The 26,814-nt window shown below is 39.4% G+C and overlaps 1 protein-coding gene and 1 pseudogene across 1 annotated transcript in view; one reads left to right on the forward strand and one right to left on the reverse strand.

Moving 5' to 3' along the window:
• Positions 1–5,714: 5,714 nt before the first annotated feature.
• On the reverse strand, positions 5,715–6,812 carry LOC105814756 (annotated as a pseudogene).
• An 8,891-nt stretch (positions 6,813–15,703) lies between these two features.
• Positions 15,704–26,814, forward strand: part of CCDC88A (coiled-coil domain containing 88A) — a 172,323-nt gene continuing 161,212 nt past the window's right edge. Inside the window, exons 1-4 of the mRNA XM_012649837.1 lie at positions 15,704–16,598; positions 16,694–16,794; positions 20,375–20,402; positions 26,131–26,159. Coding sequence (XP_012505291.1) covers positions 16,536–16,598; positions 16,694–16,794; positions 20,375–20,402; positions 26,131–26,159 — 221 coding nt within the window. The 5' untranslated portion in view covers positions 15,704–16,535. The remainder of the gene's footprint in view (positions 16,599–16,693; positions 16,795–20,374; positions 20,403–26,130; positions 26,160–26,814) is intronic.

The following is a 26,814-nucleotide window of genomic DNA, read 5'->3' on the forward strand; positions in this document are numbered from 1 at the left end:
TCTACTACAGTGCTGCTAGAATTTTTTTCTAAAAGAGAAATCTGATACCATTCCTCTGATTAAAAAAAAAAAAAAAGCTTCAATTGTACCCTATTGCCCATAGAATAAAGGTTAAGTTCTTTAGTGTGATATTTGGGTTTCTTCTCAATATGACTTCAACTTTCATTTCTCACCATTGTCCACCTTTGGAAACTTCTTCAGCCCCATAAAGCTACTCATGGCTCCCCAAACACACTATACTCTTCTATACCTGATGCTTTGCTTCTGTTCTTCTTCTTCCTGAAATGCCCTGTACTTCTTCATTGAACACCTATTTTTCATTCAAGGCTTGCCTCAGTAATTATTTTTCTGTGAAGCCCTTCATTACTTTCCATTAAAACTAAACCTTGTTTCTCCCTCAAATAGCATATATAATGCATTGCACCGTTTTAGAATAATGAGTTTGTATTCTTTAGCAGACTCTAAGGTCCCTGAGGGTTCATGTGTCACAAGGAAATATCTTATTCATCTTCATATGTCCAATGCCTGACACGTAGTAAATACTCAAAATGTGTGTTCATTGAATGAACAAAGAAAAGGAACTAAATAGGAAGTCCTCATATTGGACAAAACACTTCGCATAAAATTTTAGACTGACATTGCAGCTAAGACATGTGGATGGTGTTTCTTACAAGTTCAGGGAGCATTATATGTTATTAAAAGATTATTTTTGAAATATATAGAAGTTTTTTGGTTAATTTTAATTGCTTTACTGCCTCTTAGCAGCCAGGTTTTTTTTAGTATTAGTTAAGATGGAGGTCCTTTAGTGCAGAAACACAGAAGTATTATGTTACTTACAGTTCAGAGAAATCCTGGTAGCTCCAGGTCACTTGATTTCTAAGCCAGGCAGAATTTTACTTTCCTGCTTCTCTGGAGGCAAGGGATGATCTACAATGTGTGTGTATGTGGCATACTCAATAACCAGCAACAGTCTCACTTATACCTGTATGCTGAGATTAGCATTGAAGAGTACAATGAGGGGAGAGGGAGGCATTCCTTTTATGATCCTACCGCGGACTGGAGCACCACTGTGTGTTTAAAAACACATAATGTATAAACCAGTAAGTAGACACAGATGATGTTTTGTAGAGGTGATCATTGCTATTCCATCTGCCAGGTTTTGCAGTTGGATAAAAAAAAAACAACTAAATTAGTTCAGCAGGATTTGCTATTCACAAAATCACATGCCAACTTTTTGTAATGTGATATGCACTTGCTAATTGAGTAAGAGAAAAATGCTTTCACATTGCAGTGCAAAAAAAATATGGCCTTTGTCCTTATGACTCTTGTTGAAAAATATATATATATTCAAGAATGAGTTAGGGCCATAGTAAATAAAGGAGAAAATAAACAAGATTGAGACAGCTGGGTAACTAACTCAGAGTTACCAAAACTCAAAAACTGTTTGTAGCTACCATAATATAATTATTATACTACTGCCACGTCTTAAACTAGAAAGAAGGAGGGGTCGAGATCTAAAGCTAAGAGTAGGCTGCCTTCTGGAATCAAAATAGACTCAGTCTAGCTCTTGGAAGCCTGTCTAGTAGTAAATTTCCATGAAAGGTTTGTGTAAATTTCTGAAGGGTAAAAATTACAAATAAATATTTTATTCCTAGTTTAGAACCCAAATCTTCACATGATTAATGTATTGTGAAATATAGGCAATCTAACTGGTGATGAGAAAAAAAATAAATTTGTTGAGAGGTATTATCTACTAATACTGTTTCATTCAGTACCATAGCTGTCTACTGTGTTGATTTCATAATTATTTTGGAAAAGGTTCATTGAATTTTATCAAATATAAAGGCATAAACTCTTATTTGTTATCCATTTTGCTTTTGTTAAACAAAATGATGAGTGATTTCAAACGGGTATACATTCTAAACAAATGTTTACTGAATGGGTTTTAGTGAACATTGGTTTGTGTGTAGAGTTTCCAGTTTCTACTGTGAATGGGGGACGCAGGTAAGCGAATCATAGGTAACTTGTGCCCCACAATCACTCTAATCTTATTTTGTTATTTTCTTTTAAAATAATGTCCTTTGGCCAGGCGCGGTGGCTCACGCCTGTAATCCTAGCACTCTGGGAGGCCCAGGCGGGCAGATTGTTTGAGCTCAGGAGTTCGAGACCAGCCTGAGCAAGAGCAAGACCCCGTCTCTACTAAAATTAGAAAGAAATTAATCGGCCAACTAAAAATATATAGAAAAAATTAGCCAGGCATGGTGGCGCATGCCTGTAGTCCCAGCTACTCAGGAGGCTGAGGCAGAAGGACCACTTGAGCCCAGGAGTTTGAGGTTGTTGTGAGCTAGGCTGATGCCACGGCACTCACTCTAGCCCGGGCAAAAGAGTGAGACTCTGTCTCAAAAAAAAAAAAAAAAAAAGTCTTTTAATAAATTACATTTCCTGCTACTTAGAAATCAAGTTCTTTTTGAATGGCAAGCTATTCCATAGGAAAAAAATCAAATTCTTTAAATGAAGCTATGAAGAATTAATTATTTCAACAAATTTATTCATTCAGCTAATATAGAGCATATACTATTTGCAATACACTGCAAGGCACTAATATCATGTGTTTGTCAGTAAAAAAAAATATTGGTTAATACCTTGCATTAACAGATTATAGATGTGCCACAAATTTTATGGCAGGTTGTTAACATCCTTGTCAGCTCCCTCTGTTTCTCTATGATGTGCTACCAAAAGTTTAAGCTTCTGTTAATTTGAACATAATTGCCATCTTTTATGGCTACCAGAAAGTCTATAGAAATGGTTCTAGGTGTTATCTGCACTTTTCACGTATAGTTGTGTGCTACAGAGTCTTCTTTTGGGACCTCTGGTCCCACTGTCATGCTCTGTTCTTCTCTGTACTCCGGATGTAGACTGCATTATTTGGGGTCTCTTGTTCTCTGCTTTCAGTGGGTTTCAGCCAGTGGGGAGGCACTGGCCCAAAATATAAGTGAGGAGGGCAGAGAGATTGGTATATTTATTTGCTTTCTTCTGCATCATGATTATGGTGGTGTCTCCATCTTCTATGGACTTAACTCCTGTCTAGTGGCTCCTCTTCCAAGATTCCAGGTCTTTCAGAGTTCAAACAACACTCCTCCTCTTGCTCCTTCAGGCCTAGGGGTGAAAACAGCTCCCTGCTATTGCTCCTCCCCAAATCCTTCACCACCCCATGTTGGTTCACTTAACTCCCCACACTTCTCTAAATCATGTCACCATTTTCAATGGTAACATAATGAGAGACAGAAAGCAATTTGAAGTGTATCTGATATACTAGAATAATGAAATTCAGCTTCCAAGCAACTTGTAGACCACTTCTGCAATTGCAGAAGAGAACTATATCATATAGTTGGACGGTTTATTTAATTGTTTGTAAAGTTAATTAATTCACTAGGGAAAAAAGTCAATCCTGTTTTTTGTTTTGTTTGCATCCAGTGTATTCAACTAGTTTAGAGATCACACTATGGCCTAGGGTGCCAAACCTGTACTACAATCTCTTTGTAGATAGAGTTTTACTACAACACAGCCACACTTTTTCCTTACATACAGTCTATGGCTGCTTCATGCTCAATGGCAGAGTTGAGCAGTTGCGACAGAGACCTTACAGCCCACAGAACCTAAAATATTTATTATCTGGCCTTTTACAGAAAAAGTTTGCCAATCTCTGAACTAATTGATCAGATGACATACAGTATCTGCAGTTTTATTTCTTTTGGCTTCATTTGGATATAATCTTGTTTGTGTTTGCATGCTTAATATACTTATCTTACACATAGGTAGTTCAATAAATATTGATTAATGAAGACAGTGAGAATATACTGACACATTTAGAACTCATAACCTCAGTTTTAGGCTAAACTCAGAGAGTATATTTTTATTCTTTTGTAATATTAGCCACATTTTATTTATGATTATGGGAATTTGGGGTCTGATGTTTTAAAAATTGTTAACCTGACAGTTCTACACACTTAATGCATGATAAATATTATTAGTAAAACTGCATTTAATTCAAACTGAGAGACATGTTCAATCTTTGATCATTGCTATATTTTTCTAGTGGTCTTTTAAGAGTGGAACAATTCTTTTAAATATTATAAAACAAATACAGCAATATATTAACCTCTGAGTAGTAGAATTATATGTTGTTCTAAGTTTCTTCTTTATGTGTTGTTGATTTTTTCCAAATATGACAATGACATATATTGTTTTTATAATGAGAAAATAAAATAATTTAAAAAATATTGTTAGGTTAATATAACTGAGTATTTTATATTGTTATTTTAGCATGAGAAACCAAAGGTAGATCTTTAGTTTATAAAATTTATGGAATAAAATTGAGTCTGAGAACTCTTCTCAAGCTGATACTTTAAGAAAATAATTAATTGACATATAATGATTGAAAATTAAGAAATAAAAACATTTAATTTAAAATTTTTAAATAAGTTTCATGTAAATTTTAACTTTTCAACAGCAGAACATCAAATACATAGTCACGTATCAGTATATACATTTTTGTATATCTCCCTACTACCATTCAACAGAAGGAAGTAATGTCTTCAGATATCCTCACTTGCAATGTTTGTTATCATCTGTAATTTGTATTTTTTAATGCAGAAGCAGATCTACATTTTTTTCCTATGATTAGATGTATTTGATTGTTTTAACCTACACATTTTTAGTAGCATAAAAGTACTGATGGGTTTTTATGTAGAAATCTTCTTGCTCATTTATCTTAAAGGGAATGCTGTGTAACAAATTCAAGTCATGCCCTGAAGATGGTATTATTATACCCAAGAATACCCAGTTTATATCTGTTTTATTAAGTCTTAAGCTTTTGTGTCATGCTGTATAGTTTATCAGTTATACTTCTGTAATCTTCGCCTGAGGCAAGTGCCTACCACATGGAATGTGTATCTGTTTTATTAATAATCCATCATCAGTTCTGTCGTAGGCTAGGTTCTGTTTCAACAAGGTATTGCTAATGTCTGTCTGTAGGATGTAAATGGGTAATTAGTGGAGGTTGGGCATAGGCTTACAATCAGAATACGAGAGTTATTTTTTCACCTTCTAAAAGTCTATTTTACCAGGGGTTGGAGACCAGCCTAAGCAACAACGAGACCCCATCTCTACCAAAAATAGAAAAAATTATCCGGGCATGGTGGTTCATGCCTGTAGTCTCAGCTACTCAGGAGGTTGAGCCCAGGAGTTTGGGCTCAGAGCAAGACTGTGCCTCAAAAAGAAAAAAAAAACAAAACAGAAACTGAAAGTAAGCAAAAACAATACATGAAGAGACACTTTAGGCCTATCACAAATTCATATGTATTCCTAGCACACAGAAAATTAAAAGCAGTAAATTTTAATGAAGACTACAGATAGGTAGAGATATTGTTAGCCACAAAAGAAGACAGGAAAACTATTCAAAGTAAAATAAAACTCAAAACTTGTTTGTCTGGAGCCTGTGAGCACACCCTTGCACTTTTTTTTTTTTAAAGCCTTTACTTTAAGACATGATGGAAAAAGTCATATAGATACACATGGAAAAGTAAGACATGATTCCCACTGAGTGAAAACAATCTAACCAGAAAGCTTTAATGCCTGTCAGCTAATGCTGAAGCTGAAATTCTGGGAGTATGACATGCTACAGGGCAGAAAGGAATGGATAATTAGTATTCCTCTCATTCCTCACCCTCTCCTTCAACAGAATCCACACCAACATCCTCATAATCCTTCTCAAGGACAGCCATGTTCTCACGGGCCTCAGAAAACTCTCCTTCCTCCATCCCCCCACCCACAGACCAGTGAACAAAGGCATGCTTGGCATAAATCAGGTCAAACTTGTGGTCCAGGTGAGCCCAGGCCTCGGCAATGGCTGTGGTTTTGCTCAGCATGCACCACAGCTCTCTGTACTTTGGCCAGGTCTCCACCAGGTACCACAGTGGGAGGCTGGCAATTGATGCCAACCTTGAAGCCAGTGAGCTACCAATCCACAAACTGGATTCTATGCTTGGTCTTGATGGTGGCAATGGTGGCATTGACATCTTTCGGAACCACATCACCATAGTAAGACGGGCAGCAAGCCATGTATTTACAATGGTGAGGGTCACATTTCACCATCTGGTTGGCTGGCTCAAAGCAAGCATTGGTGATCTCTGCTACAGGAAGCTGTTCATGGTAGGCTTTCTCAGCAGAGATCACAGGGACATGTGTGGCCAGAGGGAAGTGGATGTGGGGATAGGACACCAGGTTGATCTGGAATTCTGTCAGGTCAACATTCAGGGCTCCATCAAATCTGAGGGAAGCAGTGATGGAGGACACAATCTAATAAGGTGGTTCAGGTTAGTGTAGGTCAGGCGCTCAGTATCGAGGTTTCTATGACAGATGTCATAGATGGCCTCCTCATCGTCTACCATGACGGCACAATCGGGGTGTTCCAAGGTGGTGTGGGTGGTGAGGATGGAGTTGTAGGGCTCAGCTACAGCTGTGGAAAACCAAGAAGCCCTGAAGTCCTGTGCTCTGGTCAGTCAGCTTGCGAATTTGGTCCAAGACAAGGTCAATGATCTCCTTGCCAATGGTGTAGTGACCGAAGGCATAGTTATTGGCAGCATCTTCCTTGCCTGCGATGAGCTGCTAAGGGTGGAAGAGCTGGTGGTGGGTCTAGTGCAAACTTTGTCAATGACTGCGCGTTCTGGGTCTACAAACACTGCCCTGGGCACAGGCTTGCCAGCGCCCATCTCACTGAAGAAGGTGTTGAAGGAATCGTCTCCTCCAATCATCTACAGTGGTCTTGTCACTTGGCATCTGGCCATCAGGCAGTAGAGCTCCCAGCAGGCATTGCCAATCTGGACACCAGCCCAGCCAACGTGGATGGAGATGCACTCATATGTGGTGGCTAGAGGTAGGAAGTGAAGGCGACAGGAGCAGACACAGGGTCCTGGTTACCATCCCCAACAAGCTAAGAGTCAAGGTAAGTTATGCACTCCCTTGCACTTTTTTAAAGCCTCTGAATGTATCACCATATTAAAAGCACAACATAATCAACTAGATCAATTGTGATGATGTACTTTCTTTAAGAAAGGGTCAATTTATGTCCAGAATATGCTGTTATATGTATTTAAATATATTTAAAAATACAACAGGCTGGGCGCAGTGGCTCATGCCTATAATTCTAGCACTCTGGGAGGCCGAGGTGGGAGGATTGCTTGAGGTCAGGAGTTTGAGACCAGCCTGAGCAAGAGCAAGACCCCGTCTCTACTAAAAATAGAAAAATTATCCTGGCGTGGTGGCACATGCCACCTGGTCCCAGCTACTTGGGATGCTGAAGTAGGAGGAGCACTTGAGTGCAGGAATATGAGATTGCAGTGAGCTATGATGACACCACTGCATTCTAGCCTTGGCAACAGAGCAAGACCCTGTCTCAAGAAAATCAAAAATAAAAACAAAATAATGTTACTACAGCGAACACACGCATGATAAGAAAGCAATTTAAAAATAAATAAATAAATAAAAATATAACACATTTTTAGAAAATTTCCACCAAAATGATAAAAAACCTCAGTTTGGGTGTCGAGAAGGATAAATGTCATTATATGTCAATTGAGAAATAAAAGATTATATGATGTTTAGTATTCCTCTAAGCTTTTCTCTCAAAAAAATTGTTTTAATTTAATTTTTTTTGAGACAGCCTGAAATGTAGGAACACAAAAATGAATAAAATGAAGTCACTCAGGAGAAGAGATTATAGGTAAATACATGCCTTTCAGAGCTAGTTGCAGAAATAAAGGGGAGATTTGATAATCTGCAGGGACAAAAGTGGAAGTGATCAGCTCAACCTGAGGTGGAGAAATGCTTCCTAGAGAAGTAATATTAATACTTGAATCCTGGGGGATGAGTGGGAGTTGGCCTGGCTAGGAAGCAGGAAAGACCATTCCGGACAGGGACGGTATCATGTGTATTCCGCAGGCACGTGGAATATTATGGTAAATCTGAGGTGGTTCACTTTGTGTTGAACACGGAAGTAGGGCATTTGAGAAAAGCAGTTGATAGTGGCTTGAAAGGAGGACCCCTCTCTGTTCCCTGTCATGTCTTTCCAACTTTCCTTTTCTCTCTAGTTGAGATACAGGACTGATCAACAAGTCCATTGGTCTAAGCAGATGTCCGGTAATGTGCCCAATTGACAACTGAGGAAACTGATGCTCAATGAAATTAATTAACCTGCCCAGTTTCCTCTCTCTCTCTCTCTTATTTCTCTTAAAACTGTGTTGGATAATTAAAACATATGCCTTCTATATTCTTAGATGATTTAAAAATCTTACGTGTTAGATCAAGAATGATCTTATTCATTAGATCAATAGGGCCCTTTTGAAAATCTATGAGATTGGACTTCTTGATGACATAAAAAATAAATCTTTATGAGGCAATGATGCCATTCTTTTCTTTTCTTTTTTTTAAGACAGCCATAGAAACTGAGTTTTTTTTTAATTCAATTTTATTTCATTTCAGAGTATTACGGGGGTACAAACATTTTGGTTACATAAATTACTTTTGGACAGTATGAGTCAAAGTTATAAGTGTGCCCATCACCCAGATAGTGTGCATTGTACCTATTAGGTGTGAATTTACTTATCCCCTCCTGCCCCCTCCAACCTGCTTGATTTCTGATGAGTTTTATTTCCATATGTGCACATAAGTGTTGTTTGATTAGGTCCAATTTAATGGTGAGTACATGTGGTGTTTGTTTTTCCATTCTTATGATACTTCACTTAAAGAATAAATGGTCTCCAGTTCCATCCAGGTTAATACAAGAGGTATTCACCATTTTTTATGGCTGAGTAGTACTCCATAGTATACATATAGCACATTTTATTAATCCACTCATGTATTGATGGGCACTTGGATTGTAGCCACATCTTTGCAATTGTGAATCGTCCTGCTATAAACATTTGGGTGCGGGTGTCTTTTTGTGAGTTTTTTTTTTTTTTTAAAGCTTTATTAAGGCCAAGTGTGGTGGCTCACACTTGTAATCCTAGCACTTTGGGAGGCTGAGGTGGAAAGATCGCTTGGTCAGGAGTTCTAGACCAGCCTGAGCAACATAGTGAGACCCTGTTTCTACAAAAAAATAAAAAAATTATCTAGGTGTAGTCCTGGCTACTCAGGAAACTGAGGCAGGAGGATCTCTTGAGCCCAGGAGTTTGAGATTGCAGTGAGCTATGATCACACCACTGCCCTCATACCTCGGCAACAAAATGAGACCCTATCTCCAAAAAATAAAAATAAAAAGCTTTATTAAGACATAAATTCACATTCTATACCATTCAGCCATTTAAGTGTACAATTCGAAGGCTTTTACGATATTCACAGAGTTGTGCATCTATCACCACAATCGTTTTAGAATATCTTCATTTTCTTAAATTAAAGAAACCCTGTACCCCTAAGCCATCACCCCCATTTCCGAGCCCTAGGCAACCACTAATCTACTTTTTGTCTCTATAGATCTATCTCTTCTGGACATTTCACATAAATGGAATCATACAATATGGTGTCCTTTGTGATTAACTTTCACTTATCATATGCTTTCAAGGTTCGTCTATGTTGTAGCATGTATCAGTACTTCATAATATCTTATTGCCACATAATAGTCCATTGTATGGATATATACCACATTTTATTTATTCATCATCAGTCCATGGACATTGGGTTATTTCCACTTTTTGGCTAATATAAACAATGGTGCCATTCTGCTGCTGTATTGGGTTATTTTTTATTGTACTAGCTTATAAATGTGATTAGTTTTGCAAATCTGTACTTAAAAAATATTTGTCACCAAGGTGCTTGGTTCTGGGTGAGTCTATCATCTCCTACAGTATAGATCAAGACAGACATGGGTAGAGGTATATATGGGTGCTTTTGGTATATGGGTAATATTATGTATGTGTAACCTGGAGGGGAAAGCCTCAATTATGATAGTTGGGGAAAATCATTCTCTAGTGATTTCTAAATGGGACCATGGTCCATTGCAACCACATAGTTTTGAATAAGAAGAGAGCTGAGGAGAGAACTTATACCCAAGCCAGATGGGTATGATTTTTCCAAAGTCTTTTCCTGCTGGATTTAACTTTCTAAGAAAGAACGCAATCAGGACAAATAAATGACTACAAAGTACAAAACAAAAGTACTTTGAAGAAATCTTGAGAAATCTCTTCCTCAGTGAAAGGAGGACAGGAAACTTTTCGATTTAATCTTACAGGACATTGCAATTCAAAGACCATTAAATTGTGTATAACGTACAATCCCTCTTTAGCCAGACAGAGAAGTTTCCTGATTGTACTCTTGAGATATTATAAAGCGTTTTTAAGGCTGCTGTTAAACTAGAGAATTGTGAATTGGTAGGTTTTCAAATAAGTTCCTCCAGACCTCAGTCTGGTCTAAAGTTTCCTGTTTTTACAATTAACTCCTCATGTTTCTTTGTTGAATATGTGTGTGTGTATGTGTATGTGTATGTGTAAAACCTAAAGATAGACCAGGAAGCATCTGGGACCATCTGGCTCTGGAGGGGAATCCAGATTTCTGTGAGTGCTGCGTACTAAATGTAAATTGGATAAACAATGCTATCTTAATGTACGACTCCTGCGATAACCCATCAGTCATCACTCCAAAATGCCCTTAACCTGCCATACTTGGTGTTAATACTTTGTGGGTTTTTCATCTGTGAATGTAGCAGGTTGGTCTGTTTTAGGATAACCCCAAGAATAGGCCTAAATACTTCCATGTTGTTTTGTCAAGCTTCTAAGGGATTACAAAGACCAGTAGACAAGTCAGGCATTGCGCTGCTCCTAAAAGCAATGCTTTCTTCTTGGTGCCCACTCTCCTTTCTCTGCATTTCATTCACCAAATAAAGAATTCCAGTTAAGAAAGAGTCATCAAGAAGAAGGAAAAGATTGTTAGCAACCAGGATGACTCAAGGCTGTGTACTGGCTTGTGTACAGGGGAATACAAGGTTCTACTCTGTATACCATCTAGCAAAATGCCACAAGAATGTATCCTAATTTTACTTAAGATGATTTTAGAAAGGCATTTCTACTTCCCAAAGCAAAATCCTTTTTCCTGTAACTGAAGTAGGAGAGGTTACATCTCAAGTTTTCCCTAAATATTCTTCATTTAGAGGGAATAATGATAAAAACAACATCAATAACATTTATAGAACACTTACTATAAACTGTCAGTTTAACCCTATTATTATCCCTGCTTTACACATGAAAAAACTGAAGCACCGAGAGGCTCAGTAACTTGCCTAGGTTCACACAGCTGGTAAGAATTGGAAGAATAGGAAGACTCCAGAGCCCAGGCTCTCAACTACCTAATTAAGAAATTGTGCTGTTGCTTAATTCAGTGTTATGACAAAAACATTTTTACTGCGAATTTAAAATATATAAGTACTCAAAGTAGGTGTTTATGCAAATGTAAACAGCACATTGTAAAACCATAATACCATATTTTCTCAAAAAAGATTGCGTTTTACATGCCCATTTTATCCCACGAACAAGGTCTTGATTTTTCCTTTGAAATGAGGAGGAGTAACATTTGATTTTGCTAGGGAACTGTTAAAATTATTTTGAGGTTCCAGTCGTGCATAGCATAGAGATTCATGACAAATATGTAATCTGTTTGTCACCCAACTTGGATAACTTCCAAATGTTTCCTCTTTGTAGCTCTTGATTTTGTTTGGATTGTTTTCAATGGCCAAATAGTCAAAAAACAATGTCTGAATCACGTTCGCTCCAGTCAGGGAATACCAACATGTTGAAAGACAGCTTTGGTTATTTAGAATCCCACTATTTCACTTGCGACTTTGAAGAACATTCATGCTTTAGTGGACTGGATTTTTAAAAAAAGAAGGAGGAGGAGAGGGAGGAGAAGAAAAAAAATCGAGTTGTGGCTCAAGTATCTCTGCCATTTGCTGCAGTGAGTTTTCCTATTCCATTTTGCTGGGGAGAAAGCATGCTTAACAGATCAAATCAAACTGTCCGAAAAAGGCTGTCTGCATCCCTCATGTTTAAAAGAGAAGGATTTCGTTCCCCTTCTTTCACACATCAAAGAAGGCACTCCGGGAGGAAATAAACCATAATTAGGCCTGAGCTAGCAGACAGACCCCCTTCCTCTGCCCTCCCCATCCCCGCCCCCCAGGCCCTGGCAGCCGTCCTGGGCGCGAGCGAGGAGCGGGTCACCGCAGCAGCTGCAACGAGCGCGCGTTCACGGTCGCGCCCGCCGCCAGGATCTGGGCGGCGGCGGGGCTAGCCCAGGGGCGCGCTCGCTCTGGAGCGCGCTCATGCAGCGGTTTTCTTCTCCCACAATCCAGAGGCAGGGCCGCGGGAGGGGCGGGGAGCCGGCGGAAGGATATTGGCGCGGAGGGAGCAGCGCGCTCCCTTTGACGGCGGGCTGGCGGCGCCGGTGGGCGGTGAGCGGTGGGGTGTGATGCGGCACTGCGGTTCTGAGGCCGTTACTCCGGCTCCTCCAGATAGGGCGGAGGAGGAGGCTGGAGCGCGGCGGTGATTTTTGTGCCAGGGCTTCCCAGAGGCGCGCTGAAAAGGCTGGCGGGGCTCAAGAAGCTAGGGGGTTAGGGACACACATTCAGGCCCCCACCCCCTGGGAGGGGAAGGGGGCTGGAGCAAGGCTGAGGGCTGCGGAGGGATGGTGCCTGGTCGGGGGAAAGGGGCGATCCCTGCCTGTCGGTGGTGAGGGGCTGCGGGCAGGGGAGGCTCCGCGGGTCGTAGGGGCTCCCTGCCCATTGGTGGGTGGAACGTGTAGAGCGGAACGCAAGGTTGAGCCTGGCGGCCCCTCGGAATCCTGAACGTGGTATCTAACGTGGTGTTTCATTTAGCCCACGTTGGGATTAATTCATTGGGGGCAGTTTCTGTGGTCTGGCTCCTCCAGGAGCTGGGCAACCTTGACGGGCTTTTTGTCTTGTGCTCCAGCCCCTTTTCCCTTCCTCCTCCTCCAGATGCCTTTTCTCTGCCACTCCTCGCCCGGTACAGACATTTCCAGTGAAGGCTGCCGCTCGTGGTGGCCGTCGAAGCCACTTCTCGGGATTTCGGCTGGTTTCCCTCTGGGGTGTTTTTTGAGGAGAAAGAGTTTTCCCCTCCTCCACGATGGGTTTTTCCTCCCTTGCCAAAATGGACTTTCATTGATTTCTACTTAATTCTTCAACGTTTAGTGACCAATTCCCTAGGCGTATTTTTGTGGTAGTTCCTTTTTTCAAATACATAGTCTGTAAAATGGAGAACGAGGTTTTTACTCCCCTTCTGGAGCAGTTCATGACCAGCCCCTTGGTCACTTGGGTAAGTGGGTGTCCTTTATTGTATATTTTGCTGCATTATTTGTGGCTGCAGAGATGAAGAGGGGCGTTCATGTCGTGATGATCCTTCTGTTCTAGGTTAAAACGTTTGGACCTCTGGCTGCAGGAAATGGGACCAACCTGGATGAATATGTGGCTTTGGTGGATGGGGTATTCTTGAACCAGGTCATGCTCCAAATGTAAGTTCTTTCTTTTCTAGGTAACTTGTTTTCTTTTAAAAATAGCATGCGGTGAACTTTGAGACATTACGTTTTAAGCCCCTAATTTGTTTTTTTTGGCCAGAAAAATTCAGGTGTTTTAAGAATTGGATCTTGAAAGGAATAATAATCTTACATGCCCAGCCCATTTATCACAACCCAGTAATTTTACCTGTTAAAATCGTGAAACTTTAATGTTTTTTTCTGCCAACTGTGTATTGTTACTTATTGTCTTCAGTGCTGAAATCCAAACCACATTGTGTCTTCTTTGATAATTTGGTAAAATAAGAGAGAATGAGAAATCTGGTTTCCTCAGAGGAGAAAAAAGACGTTTCTGTGAAGTTATGTGCATTTGATGCAGAAATGTTTTTTTTTTATTAACCTTTGTATCTGAAAATAAATGGCTTAAATTCTGAAACAGATTTCAGGAGAGTATTTCGAACAACAGTTCTGATTGATGAGGACTCTTGCTGTAGCAAGTAATTTAAATGCCTATAATAACTGAAGTCTAATTAGATGATCTATTGTGTCAATTATTAGATTGCTTAATGTTTTAGGGATCATTTTAAGGTCTTCATAGAAGTTTTAAAATGCAAGTAAGTGGAGTCTTGGTGACAACTAGATGATTTAGTAGGCAAATCTTTGTCTTTTATGTTTATAATACTGGGTTTGTATTAAGTTGGAAAGTATGTTTTTGAGATGGAAATTGAATATTGAAGGCATATTAGCTGGATTAGTAAAAAACTCCATTTTTATTATTACAGGTAGCATACTTGCATTCTAAGTACTTATATTAAAGTTATCAAACTGAATATTTCAGTTGTGCTCAATATAATGTGTATTTAGCCTTATTTCTCTTGAATAGAATCTGATTACAAGAGTGGTTTGGAACTTTTGATTTGAAGACCGTCTTATCTTTTATATGTGTGGAAAATTAGTACATTATTAATAAGTAGTTGCTACTAGAGAATAAGTCTCCTATTCTGCTCTGATAATCTTACATATAAAATATCATTTTTGTATTTTATTCGAAATTATTTTTCTGTTTAAAAGAGGGTAGAAGTCGAATCCTTAAATAACTGTTCCAGTGTTAACTTCTCTGTGTGCTCAAAGACATCTGTAGTCTCTATGCTCAAAGAGATTTGTGTGCTGTTTTTCATGTGTGCGTTGATCCTGCTGGGAAGTATTATTATACTACTATACATTTTCTAAACCGTTTTATTTGCATAGGCACCCAAAGAAATGTATGTTATTTAAATGCATATATATTTTTTTCCTTAAGAAAGGAAAAAAGAGTATAGACATTAATTTTCCAGGGTTAGTAAATGTATTTTTGACAGCTGTACCATGGAATTGTTTTTTATCTTTGAAATATCCCACTATTTCCTAAGCAAAAATGTAGCATAATTAAACTGATTTCTATTTTAGGGAACCCACATGACAGGAAGTGTAGCCATTAGAGTAGATACTCAGAACTTGTTCTCTTGTATCTTTTCAGTTGCTTGTTTTTAGACAGAAAATTTTGAATTTGTGTGCTAAAAAATAGGTGTGTTCACAAAAGTAGGAAAGTATATTACTTTAGTTTTCTACTTTAATGGTTTTTACTTGCATGATTCTTTTTCCAAAAAAGTTTAGATTTTTTTCAAGTTCTAAGTAGTTAGTTGAGGTGCTAAAAACACGTTAGTCTGTTTCCACTTTGAATACAGTTTTATATTTAAAATATATATATAAATATATTTTGAAAATTATGGTGTTCCAAAATAGACACATCAAAGAAGGCACTCCGGGAGGAAATAAACCATAATTAGGCCTGAGCTAGCAGACAGACCCCCTTCCTCTGCCCTCCCCATCCCCGCCCCCCAGGCCCTGGCAGCCGTCCTGGGCGCGAGCGAGGAGCGGGTCACCGCAGCAGCTGCAACGAGCGCGCGTTCACGGTCGCGCCCGCCGCCAGGATCTGGGCGGCGGCGGGGCTAGCCCAGGGGCGCGCTCGCTCTGGAGCGCGCTCATGCAGCGGTTTCCTTCTCCCACAATCCAGAGGCAGGGCCGCGGGAGGGGCGGGGAGCCGGCGGAAGGATATTGGCGCGGAGGGAGCAGCGCGCTCCCTTTGACGGCGGGCTGGCGGCGCCGGTGGGCGGTGAGCGGTGGGGTGTGATGCGGCACTGCGGTTCTGAGGCCGTTACTCCGGCTCCTCCAGATAGGGCGGAGGAGGAGGCTGGAGCGCGGCGGTGATTTTTGTGCCAGGGCTTCCCAGAGGCGCGCTGAAAAGGCTGGCGGGGCTCAAGAAGCTAGGGGGTTAGGGACACACATTCAGGCCCCCACCCCCTGGGAGGGGAAGGGGGCTGGAGCAAGGCTGAGGGCTGCGGAGGGATGGTGCCTGGTCGGGGGAAAGGGGCGATCCCTGCCTGTCGGTGGTGAGGGGCTGCGGGCAGGGGAGGCTCCGCGGGTCGTAGGGGCTCCCTGCCCATTGGTGGGTGGAACGTGTAGAGCGGAACGCAAGGTTGAGCCTGGCGGCCCCTCGGAATCCTGAACGTGGTATCTAACGTGGTGTTTCATTTAGCCCACGTTGGGATTAATTCATTGGGGGCAGTTTCTGTGGTCTGGCTCCTCCAGGAGCTGGGCAACCTTGACGGGCTTTTTGTCTTGTGCTCCAGCCCCTTTTCCCTTCCTCCTCCTCCAGATGCCTTTTCTCTGCCACTCCTCGCCCGGTACAGACATTTCCAGTGAAGGCTGCCGCTCGTGGTGGCCGTCGAAGCCACTTCTCGGGATTTCGGCTGGTTTCCCTCTGGGGTGTTTTTTGAGGAGAAAGAGTTTTCCCCTCCTCCACGATGGGTTTTTCCTCCCTTGCCAAAATGGACTTTCATTGATTTCTACTTAATTCTTCAACGTTTAGTGACCAATTCCCTAGGCGTATTTTTGTGGTAGTTCCTTTTTTCAAATACATAGTCTGTAAAATGGAGAACGAGGTTTTTACTCCCCTTCTGGAGCAGTTCATGACCAGCCCCTTGGTCACTTGGGTAAGTGGGTGTCCTTTATTGTATATTTTGCTGCATTATTTGTGGCTGCAGAGATGAAGAGGGGCGTTCATGTCGTGATGATCCTTCTGTTCTAGGTTAAAACGTTTGGACCTCTGGCTGCAGGAAATGGGACCAACCTGGATGAATATGTGGCTTTGGTGGATGGGGTATTCTTGAACCAGGTCATGCTCCAAATGTAAGTTCTTTCTTTTCTAGGTAACTTGTTTTCTTTTAAAAATAGCATGCGGTGAACTTTGAGACATTACGTTTTAAGCCCCTAATTTGTTTTTTTTGGCCAGAAAAATTCAGGTGTTTTAAGAATTGGATCTTGAAAGGAATAATAATCTTACATGCCCAGCCCATTTATCACAACCCAGTAATTTTACCTGTTAAAATCGTGAAACTTTAATGTTTTTTTCTGCCAACTGTGTATTGTTACTTATTGTCTTCAGTGCTGAAATCCAAACCACATTGTGTCTTCTTTGATAATTTGGTAAAATAAGAGAGAATGAGAAATCTGGTTTCCTCAGAGGAGAAAAAAGACGTTTCTGTGAAGTTATGTGCATTTGATGCAGAAATGTTTTTTTTTATTAACCTTTGTATCTGAAAATAAATGGCTTAAATTCTGAAACAGATTTCAGGAGAGTATTTCGAACAACAGTTCTGATTGATGAGGACTCTTGCTGTAGCAAGTAATTTAAATGCCTATAATAACTGAAGTCTAATTAGATGATCTATTGTGTCAATTATTAGATTGCTTAATGTTTTAGGGATCATTTTAAGGTCTTCATAGAAGTTTTAAAATGCAAGTAAGTGGAGTCTTGGTGACAACTAGATGATTTAGTAGGCAAATCTTTGTCTTTTATGTTTATAATACTGGGTTTGTATTAAGTTGGAAAGTATGTTTTTGAGATGGAAATTGAATATTGAAGGCATATTAGCTGGATTAGTAAAAAACTCCATTTTTATTATTACAGGTAGCATACTTGCATTCTAAGTACTTATATTAAAGTTATCAAACTGAATATTTCAGTTGTGCTCAATATAATGTGTATTTAGCCTTATTTCTCTTGAATAGAATCTGATTACAAGAGTGGTTTGGAACTTTTGATTTGAAGACCGTCTTATCTTTTATATGTGTGGAAAATTAGTACATTATTAATAAGTAGTTGCTACTAGAGAATAAGTCTCCTATTCTGCTCTGATAATCTTACATATAAAATATCATTTTTGTATTTTATTCGAAATTATTTTTCTGTTTAAAAGAGGGTAGAAGTCGAATCCTTAAATAACTGTTCCAGTGTTAACTTCTCTGTGTGCTCAAAGACATCTGTAGTCTCTATGCTCAAAGAGATTTGTGTGCTGTTTTTCATGTGTGCGTTGATCCTACTGGGAAGTATTATTATACTACTATACATTTTCTAAACCGTTTTATTTGCATAGGCACCCAAAGAAATGTATGTTATTTAAATGCATATATATTTTTTTCCTTAAGAAAGGAAAAAAGAGTATAGACATTAATTTTCCAGGGTTAGTAAATGTATTTTTGACAGCTGTACCATGGAATTGTTTTTTATCTTTGAAATATCCCACTATTTCCTAAGCAAAAATGTAGCATAATTAAACTGATTTCTATTTTAGGGAACCCACATGACAGGAAGTGTAGCCATTAGAGTAGATACTCAGAACTTGTTCTCTTGTATCTTTTCAGTTGCTTGTTTTTAGACAGAAAATTTTGAATTTGTGTGCTAAAAAATAGGTGTGTTCACAAAAGTAGGAAAGTATATTACTTTAGTTTTCTACTTTAATGGTTTTTACTTGCATGATTCTTTTTCCAAAAAAGTTTAGATTTTTTTCAAGTTCTAAGTAGTTAGTTGAGGTGCTAAAAACACGTTAGTCTGTTTCCACTTTGAATACAGTTTTATATTTAAAATATATATATAAATATATTTTGAAAATTATGGTGTTCCAAAATAGTGGTTGCCAGGTTGTTTTTTTGGGGGAAGGCTTGCTCCTTTCTAAACCTCAAATCTGCTTCTGTATTTTCAGTTCCACCTCCCAGTTTCTTTAGAAGTTTTTTCAGTGTCCCAATTCTGTTCTGAATGACCTATATAAATTAAAGGGAAAAAAGAAGTATGTTTTTGCCTTTTTTAAAAAATAATTTGCCAAAATAAGATCAACAAATTTATTTTAATAATTATCTGATAGAGCAACAGAATATACATTGTTTTAAAAGTTATATTTTGCTAATTTTGAAATCATTAGGATTTCTTTTAAGTACTTTACTCAGGTTAATGTGTGATTTAGTGTATTCTAGTAAAGTGTCAGTTGTAACTCTGTACCCAGTAAGGTTAGCCTAAAGGTTAGCCTTAGTCTAAATTCTAGATTACATTTAGTATAGAATTTGTGAGCAAGAACCCTTTGAAACCGTTTATATATTTTTCTTCATGTTTCTTGTCCTTGAAGTTCCATGAGCTTCTTACATCTGTGGGTTTGTAGTTTTTATCCGATTTGGAAAATTTTCAGCCATTATTTCTACAAATGTGTATGTATGTATATGTATTTGTCTTTCCTCCTTTTGGAAGTCCAGTTACATGTATATTAGGCTGCTTGGCATCTGAAAACTTACTGATGTTCAATTCAGTTTTTTTAGTCTTTTTCTTTGTTTCATTTTGGATAGTCTATTTCAATGTCTCCAAATTCATTAATCTTTTCTTCTGTACTGTTTAATCTGCTCTTAATTCCAACCAGCACATTTTTCATTTCAGACATTATAGATTTATCTCTGGAATTGTCTTTTATATCTTCCATGTCTGTATTTTTCATGCTCTTATCTTTTCTCTAGCTTCCTGGACATATACAGTGCAGTTATAATTGGCTCAATGTCCATATCTGCTAATTCTATCTGTGTCATTTTTGGGTTGATTTTGAGTGATTGATATTTCTCCCCATTGTAGATTGTGTTTTCTTGCTTCTGAATGCCTGGTAAATTTTTATTTGATGCCAGATATTTGAAATTTTACCTTGTTGGCTGCTGGATATTTTTGTATTCCATTAAATACAAAAATCTTGAGCTTTGCTCTGGGATGCATTAAATTACTTGAACACTGTTTGATCTTCTGGGGACTTGCTTTTAAGTTCTGTTAGACAGTACCACTTTGTCTCAATATTGAGGCAAAACCCTTCTGAATACTCTGCCTGGTGGGAACAGGCACTCTTTGGTGTTTCCTCTAATCCTTTTTGGTGGTTCTTTTCATTGTTTTTGGGTAGTTTCCTCACACTGTGAACTGATAAATACTCCGCTGAAGACTTGAGGGATACCCCTTGCAGATCTTTCTGTGTAGCTCTCTCCTCTCAGGTACTCTGCTCTGTGTACTTTAGCCACCTTGCTGTCTTTAGACGCAATTCTGTCTCCTTAACTTCAGGAGACCACTGTGCTCTGCCTGGGTTCCCCCCTCCCTGTTCTGTGGCTTGGAAGCTTTTTCAAGGCAGTAAGCTGGAACAGTTGTTGGACTCATGCTTGTTTCCCATCTATCAGGGATTCGCTGTCCTTTGTTGCCTTATGTCCATTTTGTCTTTTTTTCCCCTCCAATTGTTTCAGTCAGGAGGGTAATTTGGTCTCTGTTATTCTATCTTGGCCGGCAGTGGAAATCTGTTTATATATTTTCTTTGTTGTTTTAGAGATGGGGGTCTCACTATGTTGCCCAGGCTGAAGTGCAGTGGCTATTTACAGGTGTGATCATAGTGCACTGCAGCCTCAAATGCTTGGCCTCAAGCGATCCTTCTACCTCTCCTTCCAGAGTAGCTGGACTAATGGGCACTTGCCTCTGTACCTGGCTGTTTATATGCTTGTAATTACATTTATCCCTGTTAGTTTAATATTAGTGCTTTTACATATGACATAGACTTTTCTTATAGGAGCCTTATTATAGAATTTTTTCACCTGAAGTGTTTCTTAAGAATAAGGAAATTGATTAATTTAGTGACTCTGGTGTTGCCATTTTGGACCCAGACTCCTTGAAAATGAAGACTTGACTTCATGACACTGTTTACTAACTGATTCTGCCTTACAATTTTGGAGTCTGTTAACTGACTTGGGATTCACTGTATGCACACATGAACCCTGGATTTCATTGAGTAGCTCCTTGAATCAAAGAATCTCTGTAAGAACTTGTAACATGGCATCAGTCATCTTTAACTGATGGGAAGAGGGAAGCTGTTTAGAGATATAGAATGACGGGCTAGCTCTTCTGCATGCCGCAGGGCATTTTCCTATTTCAACAGAATGAAATATTTTTCTTCAGTGTTATCAGGCTTGGGGTTTTGTGGCAGTGAAGTAGAAATAATTATTTTCCTGTTTGACATGTCATTCAGTTCTGTAGGCAATTTTGAATATTACTTCCTACAAGTTTTTAGGGAATTTATGACATTGTAGTTAATTTCATAATCATAAAATTTTAAAAGTGTGCTATTCATATTACCTAAACAGTTGAAAATATGGATACGTTAGGATTTTAAGTGCTGAGAAAATTTTAGTAATGTCAGAACAATATTTAGAATTACTCTCTAGGATTCAGCCCCATTAGATAGCTATAGAAATCTATACTTGGGACACTTGGTAATTATGAAATACTTGTTACGGCTTTTCTTCTCCTTTTAGAATCTTGAGTTTGAAGGGACTTCAGAAGTCATCTATGAAAATCCTTTTTAATTAAAGCCCTGACACATGATTATCCAACTTTTGCTTTAAGTATTTCTTAAGAATCAGCTTCATAAAGTGTACCTAAAGAAGCCATTTATTTTATAGAGGAAGTTAACTGAGAAATGTCCCTTTGTCCTATCAATGCTTAAGATTTCAAAAATAGCTTGTGCTAATGTTATGACTATAATAACCCTAAAATGAGGCCTGGCACGTTTACTCATGCCTATAATCGTAGCACTCTGGGAGCCGAGGTGGGAGGATTGCTTGAGCTCAGGAGTTTGAGACCAGCCTGAGCAAGAGTGAGACCCCGTCTCTACTAAATACAGAAAAATTAGCCAGGTGTCCTGGGGCGTGCCTGTAATCCCAGCTACTTGGGAGGCTGAGGCAATAGGATCGCTTGAGCCCAGGAGTTTGAGATTGCAGTGAGCTACGTACGATGACACCATTGCACTCTACCTAGGGTGACAGAGCAAGACTCTATCTCAAAAAACAAATAAAAAACCCCCTAAAATGACTCAAATAGATAGGCTTTCTTACTAAGTATGGCATTGACTCTTTTGATATGGTTACTCTCAACTTTTCTCCCTGGGCCTCACGGTGTCTGTTGAGTTTTGTTTGTATTGCTTGTTTAAAAACACACTCATTATGTAGTCAGCATTGCTATCTTATTACCAGGTTCTGTGATGCACCTTCTATATTTTTCAGATATGTCCCGACTCTTGGATTAATGCAATAGCTCCTGATGGGTCTTCTTACCTTTGGGCTTGTCCCCCTTCAGGTTTTCTTTCTATCTATGATCATATAAAACTTTCTGATGTAATGTGGATGTTTGTCCCCTCCAGATCTCATGCTGAAATTTGATCCCCAGTGTTGGAGGTGGGACCTGGCTGGAGGTGCTTGGGGGGAGGTGCTTAGAGGAAGGGGACAGATCCCACATGAATGGCTTGCTGACCTCCCCAAGGTGATGAGTGCCTACTCTATTTGTCTCTGTGAAAGCTAGTTGTTTAAAAGAACCTGGCACCGCCTCCTCTCTGTCTTGCTCCCTCTCTCACCATGTGACATACCTGCTCCCCCTTTCAGCATGAGTGTAAGCTTCCTGAGGCCCTCACCAGAAGCAGATGCTGGCCCATACTTATTAGGCAAAATGGACTAAGATACTTTCTAAATCACAGGTTTTATCATGTCACTCCTTTCTTTAAAATGGTTCAATAGCTTTCTACTGCCTTCAGGGTGAACACATTGCTTACATACTCACACTCCTTTGTGATCTGACTGCTGCCTCCTCCTCTAGTTTAGTACTACTCCTCAATGCACAGTGTAAGATTGAGCAAACTTGTAGTTCCCAAGGACAAGCTACGTTCTCATGTCTCTGTGCCTTTCCATACACTCTTCCCTTCCCTAGAATACTTTTCCAGCTCCTCACTGTTGCTTTCTTTAACTGACTCCTACTTACCTTCATTCCTCCTCTGCCATTACCTGGCTCATCCTAGGATACATAGTCCTTCTTTTGCTTCTACAGGACCCTGTATGTACTTTGATGATAGCCTTTATCTCTCTTTATTACAGTTCTTGGTTTGCTTGACTCTACTGACTAGCCTGTGAGTTTCCTGAAGCCAAAGACTGTATCTTTCATCTCTGTATTCCTAACACAGTGCTTGACATGCAGTGGGTTCTTGATATGTTTTTGTTGAATGAATAGTAGAGAGGTATGTAGTAAAGTGGAATGAATTTGGGCTTTGAGTCAGACAGACTTGGGTTAGCTGTGCTATTTAATAGTGCTGCTTATTAGCTTCTGTCTCCAAATCTCAGTGCATACATTTATAAGATGGGAGATAATGTTTCCTGGTTGGGGTGGAAGGATTAGACATAATCTCTACTAAGGCAGGGACAGATGTGTCTATTTTCTGTTCTGTTGACCACTATATCCCCATTGCTGGTTGCTGTCATTATTGTCCTGTGCTATATCATACTTACTTATTTATGGTTCCTCAAATAAATCATGATCATTCACAGCTTAGTTTTGTGTGATCTCTGTTGGTGTCAACTCTGTATAGCTGTTTGATCTTTAGCAAGTTACTTCTCAGTTTCTTTATAAACTGGGGATAAAAAGAATCACAGAGTTATTACGAGAATCAAATAGGATAATTTATGTACAGTGCTTAGCATATGGTAAATATTCAATACATGTTAGCTCCTAATATCTTTATTGTTTTATTTCTATAATTATAATCATTTCCCCTAGGCTGTCCTTCTCCCTTTGTTTGCCTAGCAAATGTCTATTCATCCTTTAACACCCTGTGAAGGCCTCTGGTGGAGTTAATTGCTTTCTTTCCTATGATCCTGTAGTAACTTTACCAAAGTAGCTGCCACTCTAGATTTTGATTTTGAGAGGCTAGATATTTTGTCTTACAAATTACCAGCACCTAGTGTAGTACCTTAGCATGTATCACCAGCACCTAGCATAGGAGTTGGCATGTCATAACTTTTCAGTAAATGTTGAAGGAATGAAGACATTCTAAAATCTGATTAATTTTCAAAAATTTGAGGCCGGGCGTGGTGGCTCACGCCTGTAATCCTAGCTCTCTGGGAGGCCGAGGTGGGCGGATTGTTTGAGCTCAGGAGTTCGAAACCAGCCTGAGCAAGAGCGAGACGCCGTCTCTACTAAAAATAGAAAGAAATTAATCGGACAACTAAAAATACATAGAAAAAATTAGCCAGGCATGGTGGTGCATGCCTGTAGTCCCAGCTACTTGGGAGGCTGAGGCAGAAAGATTGCTTGAGCCCAGGAGTTTGAGGTTGCTGCGAGCTAGGCTGACGCCACGGCACTCTAGCCCGGGCAACACAGTGAGACTTTGTCTCAAAAAAAAAAAAAAAAAAATTTGAGAATCTCCTCCAGTTATTTATTTAATTTTTTTAGAGACAGGGTTGTTCTGTTGCCTAGGCTGGAGTGCAGTGGTGCTGTCACAGCTCACTGCAGCCTTTATTAAGTGATCCTGCCACCTCAGCCTCCTGAGTAGCTAGGATTACAGGCTTGTACCACCATGCCTGGCTGATTTTTCAAAGGTTTTTTTTTTTTTAAAGGCAGGGTCTGGCTATATTGCTCAGGTTTGTCTTGTCTTGAATTCCTGGCCTCAAGCGATCCTCCCATCTCAGCCTCCCAAAGTGCTGGGAATATAGACATGAGCCACTGCACCTGGCCCCAGCTACTGTGGTCACCCTCCACTCTAATTTTAGTACTGTAAAATTTAGTTTGTTTTATTTTTTAGTTTGTCTTCTATTTCTCCTTTTCTTTTGTTCCCTCTTTTTCCTTATTTTAATTGCCTTTATTGATATTTTCCCTACATACCTATGTTATGTCCCCCTTGCAGTGAGGTGGTAAGAACATGTCCATGGTTTTGTATAGTATTACTATAGTATATATTGTACTATGTAGTATGTAATATATAGTAATATATAGCGTGTATATAGTATGCAATATAGTATATACAATACTATATTACATCATCAGGAAAGTTACTTCTAATAACTTTCCTGATGATGTCCAATATATTGAAATTTTTGTCTACAGCTTCACATTGGACTGATGCCTTCAAGAGCAGTCCATAATGATTGCCTGATTCTCAGCGTGACTCATATTTAAACTGTAGAAATAATGAGAACCTAGAGAAGAACAGGTGAACTAGTTGTTATAGATGACAATATTTTTGAAATTTTTTGGAAATTTTCTCTTAATATGAGTGAATTTTTCTTTAGTATGAAGGGGTGGGAGGTTGTGAGGAAGGGTGCTCCGTTACCTTGTTTGTTTTTGTTGAGACAGAGTCTTACTCTGCCGCCTTGGGTAGAGTACAGCGATGTCACTGTAGCTCACCTTAGCCTCCAACTCCTGGGCTGTAAGTGTTCCTTCTGCCTCAGCTTCCCAAGTAGCTAGGACTTCAGGTGCCACCGCAAAGCCGGGCAGCTTTTTTTTTTTTTCCCCCTTTCTTTATGGTAAAGACAGGGTCTCACTCTTGGGCTGGGTTTTTTTTTTTCCCCCTTTCTTCTTGGTAAAGACAGGGTCTCACTCATGCTCAGGCTAGTCTTGAGCTCAAAAAATCTTCCTGCCTTGGCCTCCCAGAGTGCTAAGATTATAGGTGTGAACTACCGCGCCTGGCCTTAATATGCATTAGTTATGGGAAACTAGTTGTCACAGGATAGATGGAAAGGAAGACCAGTTTTTAACTGTACTCTTTCAGAAAGACACCAATTGACTTTCTTTTAGGATCCGTGAAGCAGTTAGGTATAAAGTTACAATATTTAGAAATAATATTTGAGATTTTAATTGATATTGAGACATCTGTCTAATTTGTAAACTAGTTCTTTTAGTTATTTTTAATTTTCTTCTTTTTTTTTTCTTTTTATGACCCCCTCTAACATGGTATAAACTAATTGTTTTTAAATCCAGTGTGGTGTAGAGACAAAAAGCATGGGCTTGAGATACAGAAGTTTAAATTCTGGATTAGTCATTTAATGTTGTAAGTCACGAGTTATTGAAATTGGAAAATAATCTTAAATGTCCTATTTATTCCTGATTTTATTCCTATGTTCTCTTAGCCCTATTTTACTAATTTAATAGTTAATAAAACTAGGTTGATAAAACCTCATCAGCTTTACTTTGAGTGAGAGAGAGGAAGTCTTCCCCTAACATTTGTGAGACCTAGGGCAAGCATTCATTTAGTACAACAGGCCTTAATATTTAAAGGTTATAAACTAGGCTAACACATCATTAAACATGTTCTAGTCTTTTATCTTGAAAAATATACCTTCATAATAACTTGAAAGGTTGCAATTTAGAATTTATGGATAAATAATGACAGCAACCAGCACTAGGTGTATAGGGGTCAACAAAACAGAAAATAGTCACAGTTTCACAGCAGAATGTGTTGGAGCCCAACCTCTTCTCCCTATCCCTGGCTCTTTCTGGCTTGACAAAGAGGTTTTATGTGCACGCCTGTGAACACCCTGCACTGCATGCCGCAAGTCCAAGCTCTTGTACTTCCTTCCCCAAACAACTGTTCCTTGGCCCAAGAGTGTACATATCTGTGGCATAGTCCATTCTAAGGACAGACCTGGGGAAGAGGCCTCTGCAGACCCTGAAATTGGGTTAGAAGTGTTTGGGCAAGAAATTTCAGAGTTCCATGTACCTGGAGTGTCATCTAGAAGCGGGGAGGTGTGTAGTACACCCCCTTGTTTACATAGACTTCCCTTCCTGTGGAAGCATATGGCCCAAGGAGGGCCAGAGTGGAACTCAGAGCAGAGGCCCACAGGATATAAATACAGTACTCAGAGAGAGGGATGAAGGGATGGTTCATTAAAGACCAATTCATACAGTGAGTAGTTTCTGAGTGTTTACTATGTAACAGTCTGTCTGCTAGAGATACGATTCTTTGTCCACTAGTAATGGAGAGGAGCATTTAAACAAATTGCAATGTGGTATCTGTGCTACGATGTGGAATTATATTCTTTTTTTTTTTTTTT

The sequence above is a fragment of the Propithecus coquereli genome, unplaced genomic scaffold, assembly GCF_000956105.1.
Source record: "Propithecus coquereli isolate 6110/MARCELLA unplaced genomic scaffold, Pcoq_1.0 Scaffold305, whole genome shotgun sequence".
NCBI lineage: Eukaryota > Metazoa > Chordata > Mammalia > Primates > Indriidae > Propithecus > Propithecus coquereli.